General features: G+C 42.7%; 1 protein-coding gene across 1 annotated transcript; it reads right to left on the reverse strand.

Moving 5' to 3' along the window:
* Positions 1-1,758: 1,758 nt before the first annotated feature.
* cnot11 (CCR4-NOT transcription complex, subunit 11) lies at positions 1,759-15,456 on the reverse strand (the record flags this gene model as incomplete). The annotated part of the gene is made up of 7 exons (XM_085772651.1): positions 1,759-1,986; positions 4,658-4,754; positions 4,835-5,037; positions 9,824-10,026; positions 10,916-11,068; positions 13,064-13,228; positions 15,435-15,456. Coding segments are annotated over 7 exons (1,041 nt in total), but the record flags the coding sequence as incomplete, so codon positions are not given.
* Positions 15,457-17,254: the final 1,798 nt, after the last annotated feature.

Here is a 17,254-nt window from a genome sequence, read left to right on the forward strand (position 1 = left end):
ATTTCAAGCAAATTTTCACTTGAAATAAGTAGAAAAATCTGACAGTGGAGCAAGTTTTTCTTTCTTATTAGAAGCACAAAAATCTTGCTTTCACTGGCAGATTTTTCTACTTATTTCAAGTGAAAATTAGTTTGAAACAAGAGAAAATGATCGAAAAACAAGTTCATTTTTAGGTGACGAGTCTTAGTTTTGACTAGAAATGAGACATTTTGACAAGAAATACGGTAAGACAAATATTCCTGGAAAGATGTAGAGTTTTTGCAGTGTGACCTCTGACCTCTGTGACCTGCAGCCGCTTCACCAATAACATAACAACTGCCTTTAATGTCTCTGTATATTTGCAACAGCTGCTCAGTTTCCAGCTCAGAACAAACCTTTTCAATCTGAAACTTTATGACAAAAATACACAACAATAAACTTTTTGTATTATAACCGTGTCATGATGATTTGTTTGAATTATTCTAAAAAAGACCAGATGAACACTGACTTCCTGTCTGTCTGGTGGCGAAGTGGAGGAACAGTTCTTCTCTCATGTTCAGACTGAATCATCACATCTCCTCTACCTGACTGATGAGCTGTGATGTGTTGAGTTCAACTAAAATGAAACGTGTCTGTGTTTATTCAGGAAAAAGCTCTGAAACCTCCCAGCTCTCCTCCTCAGATCATCGCTGCAGCTTCAGGACTTTCACGATTATAGATTTTCTTGGTACGATTATTGTCAGAGAAATAATCACGATTATCATATTCAATGATTTTACAACAATATGAATGTGTAAAATCAAATATAGTCAAAATATAATTGCATTACCAATTATATAAACAAATTTTTCTTACAAATGAGGCGCTAACATTTAAATTTCTACCAGTTCAGTGTTACATTAAGGTAAACACACATTAACATAATTTAACTCAGTTTCTGTGTATTGTACCTTTACTCTGGGGTAAAAAGCAAGGTGGTTATCCCGCAGGTGATGATTCATATCGTTCATAACGTTGCTTAACTTTGTTTTCATTCCGTGTGAGTTGCGCTGATTTGCCGACATAGTTCCAACATAATCTTTTTTGGAAAGTGACGGTAATTAGGGACCTTTACGATTAAATAATTGTGGCGTTTAATACCGCGATTAAAGCAGAAGTAAGCAGAATGTTTGTGTTAATATAAGTCTTAAACAGTTGTAAACCACCGGATCACTTACTTCTGCTTTAACTCTGAATTCTGTCAGCATTCTGGTTCCCGTCTGTAGCGGAGACCAAAATCACCAATTCACCAAAATAAAAGTGTTCACCAACATAAAACGTATAAAATAGACATTAACTTGTAATACAATAAAAGCAAAAGGTTAACTTAATGGCTCGGGGACTTTCTTGTAAATTATATTCCTTAAATTAAAAAGTTTCACCGCATTTTATTAGCTTGGTGCTTTTATTTTGATGGAAAAGGCCCCAGACTAATGAACAGCAGCACAGGAACGTCAGTCAGCGTCACTTTAAACAATTTGTTTAATTAGAGAAAACTTTGATTTCCAAAGAAACAAGAAGAACTGGTACAAAATGAAAAGCTGAATTGAGTTCATCCGTGAGTTTTTCCGTCTTGAAAAGAGAGAAAATGGGACAGTTCAGAGTCCTGGATCAGGTTTGGGCAGCCAGCAGAGTGAAGGAGGAACGTTAACTACATATTTACACGAGTGTCAGTGAAGCTGCTGCGTCTGTTTCTGCTCCAGATGAACTGATGCCGATGCTGATGCCGATGCTGGGGGTAAATCTCAGAGTCTTTGGGGTAGTTATTGATTATTTGGCGGGTTTGGGCTCTGTGGGATTCTCCCCGGTGTCGAGGGTCTTGAGCAGGCGGAAGAGGCCGGCGGCCTCGCGGATGCGGCTGAACTCGATGCAGAAGGCCTGGACCTCGATGAACAGGTCCTGGACGTTGATGATCTTGTTGCGGATCAGAGACTGGAGGAAGACGCAGACCAGGCGCACCAGACGGTTCTGGAGAGGAGGAGGAGGAGGAGAGGAAGAAGAGGAAGAGGAGGTCAGAGTCAGGACCGGGACTGAGGACCGGCTCAGAGAGCTCGTCCACACGGATACAGATTTAAATAATCCACAGAAGTATTTGATCGTTTCAGCGTCTCGTCCAGACAGAAACAGTGTTTTTAGGAAACAGGTCCCAGAGTGTTGATGTGTGGCAGCGTTACAGCGCCACACACAGGCCTGGTGGACGTACTGCAGCGTTTAGAGTCAGAGCTGACGCAGAGATTTCTGGAAACGATGACGTGTTTTTCTCTTTTCACGTGCTTATAGCTGAGCTCTTTGGCCTTGCCTTGCCTTGTCTATGGAGATTTTTTTCAAATTGAACAAGAAAAACCTCATCAATCACTGCAGGTGGAAGATTTTCCAGAGAATTGATGTAGATCTTCCACCTGCAGTGATGCTGATGACGATCAGCAGGTTGAAGTAGTGCAGGAGTTTTAATATTTAGGAACTTTTTTTGATTGCAAAAGTTTTACTGAGTATATTTTAAAAAAAATGCAATGCAGTGCTTGCATCTTATCAGAAAATTTAATTATTTTTATGCGAGTAAGAATGTTTTGGATCTGGTCTATCAGGGTCTTGTAGAAAGCGTGCTGCTGCGTTACAATATATGTATGGTCTGGTCACAGAGCCAAACTGGCAACAATGATAAAAATGTCCAGTAAAATCATAGGGAGGGAGCAGAAACAGCTGGGATGGATTTATGACGATTGAGTCAAACGGAAAGCACAGCCACCCCCTGCCCAATGAATTTCAAAAACTCCCCACAGGAAGGCGCTGTAGAGCTGCCAAAACAACGAAAAATATCTATAAGAAGTCGTTCATACCGAATGCAAGTACAATATTAACTTCATGAACACATTCCAGGAGATTTTAGAGCATTTTAGCACCTTTTTACTCTTTCTTTGTGTATTGAATGACATGTTATTTATTTAATGTGTGGTTTATGTGGTTTAAGTGGTGAAGCCAAAGACAAATTTGCACATTGTGGACAATAAAGGAAAGATTAAGATTAAGATTAACCCTCCTGTTGTCCTGGGTCAAGGAAGGAAGGGCGAACGGAAAGGAGAAAGGAAGGCAGGAAGGGAAAAAGAGGGGAAGGTAGAAGGAGAGAGGGAACAGATCGGGTCAATCGGGTCAAAAAGGAAGGAAGAGAAGTAAGGACGAAGGGACAGAAGGAAGGAAAGAAAGATGGAGGGAGGAAACAGATTTGTTCAAACTCGTCAACCCCCCCCAAAAAAATCTATCAGATCAACAATCAATCATTTCCGTTTGGGAGCCTCTGTGCAGCGTTGTTCTGCAGCACGAGTCAACCTGCTTCGTTGCCTTGTGACGATTTGAGTACCGCTGCTGAGAGGGCCAGCATATTATGGGATGTTTAAGGTTTGTCAGGGATGCAAACGGGTCAGGACCAAAAAAGAGAGGAAGAGAGGGGGGGGAGGCGCGCTCACCATTAACAAATAAGTACATCACAATATCACGTAAAAGTCCATTTCCAGTAGTTCAACCCCAACCAAGTGTTGAGTGCATATAGATGGACATAGTTTTCAGAAGGACAACATTTCTATATTAAAAATGCTTTAAAAAAAAAATTCCTTTGCAATATTTCCATTTTGGAGATACTGATTTTTAGGTCTTCACTGAATGTTAGTCATAATTATTACTATTAAAATAAACTGAATAAATAAAGACATGGGATGTTTCATTCAGTGTGTAATGGACATATAGGCCTATATAATGTGTTAGTTTCACTTTAATTGAACACATTCTACATCGCGGAGGCGACGTCTTTAGGGCTTCCTTCACCTCTGAAACGGGGCAGAGCTCCGTGGAAACACCTGCCTGACACAGCAACGTAGGGAACCGTGCATGTCCGCGGCCACAGCTCCACAGACATGCACGGGGGGGAAAACGGCGTCGCCGTCGCACCGACTGCACGCGGATACGCGCCGCTTTAATGAGCGCGCATGTCGCGTCTACATTGGAGGTCGGCTGTTACCAGTATAATCAGAGACCATGAATGAGTTCGCCTCAGTTTCACGTGATTGTCACTGTCAGCCTGTTAGAAAAACATTTTACTGACCCCAGCTGAGACGCTGAGACGCTGAGACCCCCCCCCTCCCCAAAACAAAAACTCTCGGACCTGAACGATTCACACAAGTCACCTAATTGGTCATGAAAAAGCGAGTTTCGCTTTTCGGCTGTTTGCATCCCTGGTTTGTAGCGAGCCGTTGAAAAAAAAATATTGCAGGTGACGTTCAGCACACACACGCGCGTCTGTGTGTCTCCTGCTGTTTCACACGGAGCTGCGCTGTGGAAAGACGTCTCCTCCGCTCCGAGATGTAGAGAAGAGAAACACACATTTCTTTTCACACATTAGCCAATCACAGTGGTCAGTAAAAAAAAAAAAAAATCGGCAAATTTACTGGTCGCACATGTGCGAGTAGATGAAAAATTTACTCGCACTCTATCAAATTTTAGTCGCAAAATGCGACCATTTAGTCGCAGTCTGGAGCCCTGAAGAGAAGTAAGGACGAAGGGAAGGAAGGATGGAGGAAGGGAACAGATGGAGGGTTAAGACGGTGTTTGGTGAAGCTGCGTTTCCGTGGAGACGAGGCCTGAGTCGTACCTGCATGTACTTGTCTTTGATCTGCTCGCAGGTGGAGATGCAGTTGGAGATGTAGAGGTGGATGAACTCTGGAGGGAGGTCCACCGCCGTGGTCAACCTGAGGAGCAGAACTGGTCAGAACCGGTTTCAGCCAGAACCAACCGGTGTGTGTGTGTGTGTGTGTCCGTGTCGCCTCACCTGTTGACCACCTCCATGGAGTGCAGCGACATGTCCATGTTGACCAGGACGCTGAAGTACTCGGTGATCTGGCTGCTCTGCATCAGCTTCAGCAGCATCTCTATGGCGACCAGAGGGTTGTTCTCCACCAGGTCGGGCAGCTTGGCCGGGGACAGACCGATGTGGTAGACCAGCTTCAGGTCCTTCTCCAGCTCCGCCAGCAGCTAAAGAGAGGAAGAGAGGAGGAGGATGAAGAGGCAGAAGAACTCCAGTTGTTCAAACTCTGATTTCAGATTTTGGGTCATGGATTGAAAATGAGTCGGCCTGTAACGATGCGCGCGTCGAAGTCGAAACCGCGACACTCTAAGGCACGAACCTGTGTCGCCAATGAAACGGCAGAACCGTGACACACCCATTCTAACGCTCCGTGGCTGTTTTTTTTGCTTTGTCACGACTTCCTGTATCTGGCCCTTCAAAATAAAAGCCCTATAGCCTTTCATACAGTTCAGTCATGTTGATTTTGACTTAATTTTGACAAAACACGGCTCCAAATGTTTGTTTTTTTTTTTCCTGCGACCAATCGACCAATGAGATTTTGGTCGGCTAATGTTTTTTTGGTCGACCAGTGCTTGGTCGACTATTTGGGTGAAGTTTGTTATTGTTATATATTGTTGTTATAATAAATAATCCAGTTTTTGCTACCAAAATCTCTTCTTTTTTTAACCTTAAAAAACTAGAATTGAATCGAATCGTGTATCGAACCGTGGGTCAGAAATCGAGATACGAATCGAATCGTGACTTTGGTGAATCGTTACAGGCCTAAAAATGAGTTTCAAAGCTAAAACCAGATCAGATCACGTGATCCAGTCTTGGTTTTCAGCCGCTATATTGCAGTAGCCTATTCAAATTACCCCACGTTCTCTTTTTTTTCTTTTTTAAGTTAAAATAACAAGCACTACAATGCAGCACAGAAACTTCACGTTGTAGACTTGTGGAATAACTTGTATAGCGTTTTTAATTTAGAAATAGGCATAGAAAACCTTGTTTTCCCAGTTTGAGACCCCCCAAATAAACTGCGATTTATATTCCAGTGCGACTTTTACGGTAAAACATGTTTAATCTACACATTGATATTTTGCACCTGAGTTTTAAAAACCATAACTGTGATAAAGTAAATAAAGGATTTTTTTGATTATTCCACAAATAAAGAACTTTTCCCAAACTACTGGATAATTAAATGAAAATTGAAATTTGAAACATATTCACAATGTATCGTCCACCTGCTGACTTATACCAACATCCCTTACTTTTTCTTTTAGTTTTTAGTATGTTTTTATTTGAACTTGTATTATAAGTATTTTAAACTATTTATTGCACCCCGCACTTTCTTTCTTTCTCTTCTCTTGGATATGTGTTTGCCTTTGTTACTGTTTTAGTGTATGTTATGTACTGTGTATGTATGAATTGCATGTACAAGGCAGCTGTTACAACTCCCTTGCCCAAGACAAATTTCCCCTTGTGGGACAAATAAAGTTAATTTGGTTGGTATTTGACTAACGTACTGAATATTTGCCTTTTTATTTATTCATTTGTTGTGGCTCAGATCAGGTCTGACTGTTTAAAAGACATGGAAGTAACAAAAAACAGCACAAAAATAATACAAACAGCCCATTTTTAACTAAATCCACTGTGAGTGACCTCATGCTGCTGTTCTACCTGTTGTTCACAGACCTTAGGCTTCAGTCTAATACACAGTCACAGTTAAAACACTCAGTATCTGGATTTGTTAATCCTGAATATAGTCAGTCAGTATCTGGATCAGACTGGTCCAATCCACCTGAGCTTTTAACAACTGGGATAAAAGTATAGACAGATTACATAATCCTGGAGGGATAAACCAGGGCTTTCTAAATCCAGATGAACCCTTCTGACCCATCTGAACTCTCTGAACCCGGACGGCGCTCTACGGAGCAGGACGGCGCGGTATGTGAGGGACCTGTTGTTGTTAGGGCTGCCCCCAAGGTTGAGCATATAGATGGACAAACTTATCAGAAAGCAAACATTTCCATATTAAAAATGCTTTTTTAAATTGGTCTTTTTTCCATACATTTTGTCTACATTTATTCTAATTCATTGAGATGCACCTGTACGCCCTCCTACAGGGGTCACTGGTCGACCAAAAAAAATCATTGTGCGTTCACACGAAAAGCCGACCAAGATTTCATTGGTCGATTGGTCACAGGAAAAAAAAAAACCTAAACGTTTGGAGCCGTGTCTCATACGGCCTGAGCTCAGTCACTTACCCCCCTCATCTACTGTGTTTATTGGTGATGAACGGGCGTACTGCCTGTAATAACTGTAAAACCAGACCGGCTTGTTGAATCTCGGACCCAACACAGCCGCACTCACGAGCATTTCTCAACCCGACCGCGGGCAAAAAAGGAAAAAGAAAGTAGCAAGACTGGTTTTAGACAGGTAACTGTTAAAGGGATAGTTCAACATTTTGGCAAATTGGCCCATTGCCATAATCGCTATAGTCATAGCAGTAGGTTCATTACCTTTAATTGTAGGTGTAAGCTATTTTCAGTACGGCGGAGCGCAGCAGCTGGCTGCTCAGAGCTACGCTATGGAGGCTAAGGGAATTTCTTGGTTTCCCTCATTAAACTCATCAAATACAAAATCCCAAAACTCCACAGCGCTTTTGTAGACAAGTTGTGAGCTGCACAACCACCACGCTATGAGATAATGACGGGACGATACGAAACGGAGCCGTTTTCGAGGTAAATTCATACAAAACCGCTGATGCGATTTTGTATTTGATGAGTTTAATGAGGGAAACCAAGAAATTCCGTTAGCCTCCATAGCGTAGCTCTGAGCAGCCAGCTGCTGCGCTCCGCCGTACTGGAAATAGCTTACACCTACAATTAAAGGTAACGAACCTACTGCTATGACTATAGCAATTATGGCAATGGGCCAATTTGCCAAAATGTTGAACTATCCCTTTAACATTAATCACCGTTTATAAACTGTGTGATGTGACGATGGCGGAACGTGTCGACAGGGAGTCCGACCACGGGGGGATGAATAACGTAATAATCGCATTTCAGGCAACCTGTATGATGTATCTATCCAGGGTTTATACAGGAATCTTGAAGTTAAAGGTTGACTTTGTAGTTTTACCAGAACAACAACAGAACGCCAGACCGTTGCTATGTAAAACGGGCCGTTGCTAGGGACTCCGTTCTGATCAGAGGACAGCAGAGGAGGAGAACTATGCAGGAAATTATCATCATAGTTTCATTTTTACCGTCATTAACAGCATAATAAATGACTTTTAGCTTGTTACAGGGAGAGTGGAGGCTCTCTGCCTTCCACACCGCTGCTGAAAACCAAACCTGCGCTCAGAGCCTCCGCTGTCACTGCTCTCGTCAAGTTGAAAAAAAAAAAAAAAAAAGTTTGGTGGCGAATGTAAACAGAACGTGACAGAGAATCATTGTCGAGCCCGTCAAATTTTTTAAAAACATTATTTCAGACAATTTTTTTTTTTTTTTATGGAAAAGCACTACTTTCATTCTGTAACCCTCAAAACGCCCCATGGATGTATTATTTTTGTAAAAATATAGCTTTTAATAAATATTCTACATAATCAACCTTTAATTTTAATACCTTTTTAAGACTTTTTCAAGACCTTTTCAATATTTTTTAACACCTCACCGTCACTTCAAGCTGTAACCATTTACATCAGTGACACTTTTAACTTAACAGTTTTAGTTTGTGATAAAGACTATAGACCACTATGATGATTATTCAAAATAGGCTGGGATAATAAATCAAAGGCAAAGTTTATTTTAAAAAAAAATTGATTTTGTTTCTAGTAGGGCTGTACTAGACGTGGGCGGTATCTGAGTACCATTTCGCTACTCGGATACCTTCAAAATTTAAGACTTTATAATGTCGTGAAAATATTTTTTAATACTTTTTAAGGGTCTTAATTTTCCAAAAATTGACTTAAAGGACAATTCCAAGCGAATTCAACTCGGGGGTGTATTTTCCTATCATTTTAGGTCTAAAAGAATGAATCTGAAGATTTTCAGTTTAATTGCTCCTGTTTTGCGGTAGCTGCGTCTGTCCCTGCATCGCCACGGCAGCAATGAATGGGAGTGGATGTAAGTTCTGCTGTTTAGGCTGTTTCCAGCCCTCAAAGCCGCAATTTTTTTCCACAGACAGCATCAGATGGAGACTCAAACATGCACCGAGAAGTTTATTTACTTCAAGCAAGCCGACATGTTTGTAAAACTAGATCTAATTCAAAGTCTCCCGGAGTCTCACGCGAGACCCAGTTGCCGTGCGCGGTGTGTTCAGGTGCAGTGGGAAAAGCTACCGTTTGTGTCATAAACACAGGAATATCAACTCTTTACTTGCTTCAAGTAAAAAAAACTTCTCGGCGCATGTTTGAGTAGCCACCTGACGCTGTATGTGGAAAAAAATGTACACTTCAAGCAAGTAAAGAGTTGATATTCCTGTGTTTATGACACAAGCGGTAGCTCCTACTGCGCCTGAATACACCAGCACTGCAACTTCGGGCTCGCGCGAGACTCTGGGAGACTTTGAATTAGATCTAGTTTTACAAACATGTCGGCTTGCTTGAAGTAAATAAACTTCTCGGTGCATGTTTGAGTCTCCATCTGATGCTGTCTGTGGAAAAAAATTGCGGCTTTGAGGGCTGGAAACAGCCTAAACAGCAGAACTTACATCCACTCCCATTCATTGCTGCCGTGGCGATGCGAGGACAGACGCAACTACCGCAAAACAGGAGACATTAAACTGAAAATCTTCAGATTCATTCTTTTAGACCTAAAATGATATGAAAATACACCCCTGAGTTGAATTCGCTTGGAATTGTCCTTTAATATCACCTTTTAATACTTCTCAAGACCCTGCGGATACCCTGCTATCGTGCATGTTGACATCGTGATGACGATGGAAGTAGGGTTTATCGGGCAGCCCTACCTGGGACTGCTGCTGGGCCGACAGCGGGCTCTTGAAGGCCTTGGACATGATGCGTTTGATCTCCACGCCGGTGCTGTTCTTCACACACATGGAGCGGTCCCACTGCACGCCGTGGTCCGGCTCCGTCGGGTTCAGCCACGCCAGCTCGTCCTCGCACACGTGGAGCGGCGGCGGCGGCCGGATGAACTCGGGCCGGAAGTGACCTGAGGACGGAGAGATGGAGAGAAGGAGAGACGGAGAGGCGTTCAGGGTCCTGACAGGAAGTCGTTCTAACACCTCTGATAGTCAGTGTGTTCAGGATCTTCACTAACACGTTATAATAAGTATCTACACACTATAAATCATTAGTTAAGCTTTAAAGGGATAGTTCAACATTTTGTCAAATTGGCCCATTGCCATAATCCCTATAGTCAGAGTTGTTTTTTAAGAGGGAAATTCATGCAAAACCGCTGATGCACGTTGCCTTCAGGGACAGTTTTTCATCAACAGTCTCTGAATTTCCCTCTAAAACAACTCTGTGTGGTAACGTTGTGTTATTATCTCATAGCGTGGTGAATGTGCAGCTCACAACTTGTCCACCAGAGCGTTGTGGAGTTGTTGGATTGTGTATTTGATGAGTTTGATGAGGGAAACCAAGAAATCCCATAATGAGCCTCCGTAGCGTAGCTCTGAGCAGCTCACGGCTCTGCTCCGCCGTTCTAAAAACAGCTTGCACCGACAATTAAAGGTAACGAACCTACTGCTATGACTATAGGGATTATGGCAATGGGCCAATTTGAGGAAATGTTGAACTATCCCTTTAAGCATTAAATACTGAATTAATCATTCATAAACACGTGAATACTCATCAGTATGTAGTTTATAAACAGTTAAAATGTTTTACTCCTCATTGATCAGCACTAACTGTATTTATAAACTACATACTAATGAGTATTCATGTGTTAAATGAAGAATTCTACATAAAACGTCTTGAAACCGCTGTGTTTTGGTTTTGTTTGTCTCTGCTGGTTGTGTTTGCTGCTGTGAGTGTAACATGTGATGGCTGGTTCTCTCCCTCCTCTGAAGGAGAAACAGCTCTAGAATAAAACTCACTCTCCAGCGGGGGGCGTGGCCCCGTGACCAGAGACTCGATGATCTGATTGGCCACGGAGCTGTCGAAGCCCGAGTTGGACGAGTCGGGGTCGGGGTCGTTGAGGATGCTGGGGAAGCTGGCCTTGCTCTGGGTGGGCAGCTCCGACTGCCGCTCTGCTCTCACACACACACACACACACACACACACACACAGACACACACACAGGGTTAAAGTGTTGTTGCTTAGAAACACAACGACTCTGCAGGAGATGAACGTGTGTAACCGTGTTTCCATCCACATGTTTTTATTCACATTAAGCTAAATCAAATTTAAAATGACCGATGGAAACAGAACATTTGATTAAATATCATGAATATCAATAAGAAACACACGGCTTTTTATTGGATTTAAAGGACTGAGATTTTTATTATAATTTTTTTTTTCTGTTATCATGAACTTTTTCATCTTTTCTGATCAGGGATGCAAACGGGTCAGGACCAAAAAAGAGAGGAATTGTCGGGGGGTGGGGTGCGCATTAACAAATGATTACATTACAATATCACAGAAAAGTCCATTTCCAGTAGTTCAACCCCAACCAAGTATTGAGTGCATATAGATGGACATAGTTTTCAGAAGGCCAACATTTCTATATTAAAAATGCTTTTGCAATGTTTCAATTTTGGAGATACTGAATTTTAGGTCTTCACTGAATGTTAGTCATAATTATTACTATTAAAATAAACTGAATAAATAAAGACATGGGATGTTTCATTCAGTGTGTAATGGACATATAGGCCTATATAATGTGTTAGTTTCACTTTAATTGAACACATTCTACATCGCGGAGGCGACGTCTCTCCTTCACCTCTGAAACGGGGCAGAGCTCCGTGGGAGACACCTGCCTGACACAGCAACGTAGGGAACCGTGCATGTCCGCGGCGCACAGCTCCATGGACATGCACGGGGGGAAAAAACGGCGTCCGACTGCACGAGGATACGCGCCGCTTTAATGAGCGCGCATGTCGCGCGTCTACATTGGAGGTCGGCTGTTACCAGTATAATCAGAGACCATGAATGAGTTCGCCTCAGTTTCACGTGATTGTCACTGTCAGCCTGTTAGAAAAACATTTTACTGACCCCAGCTGAGACGCTGAGACGCTGAGACCCCCCCCACCCCTCAAAAACAAAAACTCTTCGGATCTGAACGATTCACACAAGTCACCTAATTGGTCATGAAAAAAGCGAGTTTCGCTTTTCGGCGCGCTGTTTGCATCCCTGTCTGATGTATTTCACTACAAAAGACATACATTTTGTGGGATCGCTCCATCGGCTAAAAAGAAACATGTGTAAGGGCCCATTCATGTGGAGCGTTTTTTGTGCGACGCGCCTTTTTTTTCGCGCGCGTCCGAGTCGCACCGAGATTAAAATATCTCACCTTTTTCAAATGCCGCACGCGCACCGTGTGTCATGTGATGAGAATTGACCAATCAGCTGCACGGAGCTGCTTCACCAGCAGCAACAAGCAGCCCGGCTCTCAGTGCTTGCTGCTTTCAGCAGCTCAGTTCTCCCCCGGTCCAGCCCGGGTCTCTACTCCATAGCGGCCGTAGCAGCAGTGTGATACCAGTACATTTAACCGCATTTTTAACTTTTATTACACACAAGGTAGGGAGTTCACGTCTCGCCGGCCTCCCTCCTCTCCACACGGCGCTGAGTCCTCCGTTCAAACTGACAGACAGATGGAGCAGTGAAGCTGCTGAGAGGGATTCACGGTGCTTGAAATCTGATCAGCTCTGTGTTTACTCAACTCCTGGTTAAATGACAGAAGCACACCACTAAATGTAAGAATGTGACAGGTGCTTTTGGTTGCTTAGTAACGGCAGAAACGACCATGGACGCGAGCTGAGAAGCGCTTTGGAAAACGCGTGCAAAACGCTCCAGCACGCGTTTTCAGGTGCTCCATGTGAATGGGCCCTAATGGAATATGAATCAATGACTTGTGCAATCCTGCAATTAAGTATAAAAAATAAAATACATAAAGGTCTGAACTTGAAGCGGCGTTATTCACATTAATAATTGTATCGATCTTCAGATAATTCGATGGAGAAGTGGATGGAAACATGGTCACTGTGTGTGTGTGTGTGTGTGTGTGTGTGTGTGTGTGTGCTCACCGGCCAGGGCGAGCTGCAGGCCGCTGATGTCGATGGGCTGCGGCATGCTGCCCACGTCCATGCAGGACACCTGTCTGGGCGTCTTCTTGAACAGATCTCTGGGCGGCGCCAGCATCAGCTGGGACAGGAAGAACTTCTCCGGCTGCGTGATGGGGGGCAGGAAGCCTGAGGAGGTCACATGACACAACACACACACACACACACACACACACAGACACAGAGACAGAGACATGAGGGGCGGAGCAGCAGCATCACACAACACTGAGTCTGAAACATCTGTCCACATCTGTCCTCAGAGCCTCTACCTGTCTCATTAGTGTCTGCAGCTCCTCTCATGGTCCAGTCTCACGCTGCTGCTGCTGCTAGTCAATGTTTCATCTACTTGTGCCTTGTGCATGTGCAACCAGTAAATGTGTCTTTTTGTGTTTTAATTTTAAAGGTGAACGAGGCGACTCATAGAATCTGTAGTGTGTGGTTACAGGTGTCAAGTCGATGTGTGTGAGGATCATGAATGAAAAAGAAAAGTGAATATTTGCTTTGTGAGTTGGTTTACAGTGTGCATCCTATAATGTAAAGTTAGTGGCCACTGTGCTCCTTATAGAGTTGGTCTAGAGCCCTGAGCGACTGTTGACTAGTAGCTTATTGAGGTTTTTTTTTAAAGATAGATGGATATTCTGTTTTGTTTAGTTTCATTTTAGGGAGCCTTTCTAAGACCTCACTATGCTCCTGGTAAAGAAAGTTAGTCTGCAGCGCTGCCAGTGTCAGTGAGCTGTTGACTGAGGTTATTAAACCTGAACCCTCCAGGTCTGTAATTTCCCATCTTGGGATCAATAAAGTATATCTATCTATCTATCTATGGTCTCTCCTCCTCCGTGTCTCTAACCCTCCTCTCCTCCATGTGCATTTGTTTCCAACGAAGACAAGGTTGGTTTTCAGCCAAGAGATGCTAGGTGGAAGGCAGAGAGCCTCCATTCTCCCTGGAACTAGGTACAAGTCATTGATTTAACCAGCACTAGGACTCTGGAGCTGGAGACAAGGGACACATGGAGCTGAGTTAACTCTTTAGTGATATAAAGCTGAACATAAACATCTGCAGCACTGGAAAAAATTAAGAGACCACTCATGATCAGTTTCTCTGGTTTTACTATTTATAGGAATGTGTTAATTTTACTCTGTCAACTACCGACAACATTTCTCCCAAAATTGAAATAAAAATATTGTCATTTAGAGCTTTTATTGGCTGAAAATGACTAAACTAGTCTAAATAACAAAAATATCAAGTCTTTTCAGACCTTGAATAATAATAATAATGCAAAGAAAACATGTTGATATTTATTCCTAAACAACACAGCAAGAATATTTTAACTCAGGAAGAGTTTATAAACCAGTTTCAGTGGGATAATGTCGATGTTTAATCCAGCAGTGGTTTTTATTTCTAATCTTCCTATAAAACCAGATGTGGTTCAGGTGACGACCTCATCAGTGTCTCATTAAGGAGAATGAGTTGTGTTTGTGTTGGTGTTTAAAAAAGAAAAGAAAAGAACGACTGTCGTGTAGAGATGCTTTTAAGGAACATTTGTGAAAGTGTAAGTTATAAGTGAAAGTTATAAGCAGGTGTTCCTAATAACCTGAGCCCTCAGTGTGTAGCTGTGTGTGGACATGACAGGTATCTTCTTTGGAGATGATGATTATAGCTACAGAGGATTTTGATTTACTGTTTCTTTATTATAATATATTATTGATGATATTAGAAGGCAGTGCTGCAAAATGTATGTGCAGGCGAATACTCTTGCTTACAGGTTTCATTCATGTACAGATGACGTTAAAATATCTCTGTTCAAAGCTCTGTACTGTACACCACATACCTGCATGTGGGTTAACTACAAGAAAGCAAGGATGAAAAAATTACAGGTTGCTTATAACGATGCATTAAGAATCTGACCTCGATGGCTGAGTGCGAGTGAAATGTTTGTAAATGCACGTATCAACACCTTTAACGCTGTACTCAGAAACCTGATGTATGGGTTTATGTGTCGGCTTGATGCCTCAGAAAACCAGATAATTAAGTTTGATCTACATCAACTGCAGTTCCACCAGGTATCAATCTCTGTTCTTTCAACTTTATAGTAATTTCTATTTTTGATATCAATGATGTAAATGTATATCTCTGTGTTTTAGCTCTATTCTCTTTTATTGTCTGTACTGTTATCTATTTTCTTGTGTTAGTGTTTGTACCTACCAGACAGCTGCTTCTCCGGCTCCGTTATTATTTCTTTATTTGTTTTGTTTTTTTTGCATTGCTTATGTGTTTATTTCTCTATCTGTTAGTGTCAGTATTTCTCTATCTGTTAGTGTCAGTGTTTGTACCTACCGGACAGCAGCTTCTCTGGCTCCTTTAATGTTTTTTTGGCATTGCTTAGTTATATGCTTGTATTTCTCTATCTGTTAGTGTTTGTATTGTGGACCTACCAGACAGCAGCTTCTCTGGCCCCTTTAAAGCAGAAGTCAGCGATCCGGTGGTTTTGGCTAATGCTGCGTTCCAGGCAGGCTTTTGAAATCGTAAATTACAGCTTCAAGTCACGACTTACGACTTTGTAGCGTTCCAGGCAACCCACTCGTGTTTTTCCGACCTGTTTTACCGGTGAAAGTCACTATAACGGCCACTCGTAACTTCTGACCCGTGAACTCGTACCAGATCGAACTGGTACGACTTCACGGTCGGAAAAATACGAGTTTCCTTGAACGCACCATAACAGTCCTCGTCCCTACGTCGCCACATTCACAGCGTTCCTTGGCTGCACACACAGCCCTGCATGCCGTTCTCTCTCCTCATTGGATAAAAACTGTAGGATACGATAAATGTTTTCTCCTCGGCTCAGAGCAGAGCAGAGTGACTGACAGACCCGTGTTTCAGACCAAACACTCTATAGAAGTGATTGCTGTCGGAAGATACAACTATTTAAGACTTAACACAAATATATCACTTACTTCTGCTTTAATATAAGTCTTAAATAGTTATATCTTCCGACAGCAATCACTTCTATAGAGTGTTTGGTCTGAAACACGGGTCTGTCAGTCACTCTGCTCTGCTCTGAGCCGAGGAGAAAACATTTATCGTATCCTACAGTTTTTATCCAATGAGGAAAGAGAACGGCATGCAGGGCTGTGTGTGCAGCCAAGGGACGCCGTGAATGTGGCGACGTAGGGACGAGGACTGTTATGGTGCGTTCAAGGAAAGTCGTATTTTTCCGACCGTGAAGTGGTACCAGTTCGATCTGGTACGAGTTCACCGGTCAGAAGTTACGAGTGGCCGTTATAGTGACTTTCACCGGTAAAACAGGTCGGAAAAACACGAGTGGGTTGCCTGGAACGCTACAAAGTCGTAAGTTGTGACATGAAGCTGTAATTTACGATTTCAAAAGCCTGCCTGGAACGCAGCATTAGCGAAAACGACCGGACCACTTACTTCTGCTTTAACACAAATATATCACTTACTTCTGCTTTAATGTTTCTTAGCATAGCTTAATTATATGCTTTTATTTCTCTATCTGTCAGTGTTAGTGTGTGGACCTACCGGACAGCAGCTTCTCTGGCTCCTTTAAAGGGATAGTTCACCCTAGAATGATATTTCGCTCATTATCTACTCACCCTCATGTTGACTAAGGGCTGGGAGAATTTTCAGAGTCCTCCGTCCCTTCTCTGAGTTACAGGGGGTCTCGGCGCAAGGTTCGCACTGAGACCGACTCGAGTCTCAGTCGGTCTCAGTATCAGTGCGAACCTTGCGCATGCGCGCTGGCAGCGGAAGACCGGACAACAGACACTAGGAGCTAATGCTACAAACATGCTTGGAATGTGGACTTATTTAATTTTTTTCGGGACAATTACGCAATTTGGGGCTTCAGCACAAGACGGACATTACATACGAGCATCATGGAGGCATTTGGATGTTTTTTTGTGTGTGTTTTTTTACGAAGAGCTCTGGTGTCCCTTTGCAACCGTTGCATTGAAATGCACTGCTACGCCAAGACCCCCTGTAACTCAGAGAAGGGACGGTGGACTCTGAAAATTCTTCCAGCCCTTAGTCAACATGAGGGTGAGTAGATAATGAGCGAAATATCATTCTAGGGTGAATTATCCCTTTAATGTTTCTTATGTGTTTATTTCTCTATCTGTCAGTGTCAGTGTGTGGAC

This window comes from Trachurus japonicus, unplaced genomic scaffold (assembly GCF_045865225.1).
Source record: "Trachurus japonicus isolate A0001 unplaced genomic scaffold, Traja_1.0 AP030749.1".
Lineage (NCBI taxonomy): Eukaryota > Metazoa > Chordata > Actinopteri > Carangiformes > Carangidae > Trachurus > Trachurus japonicus.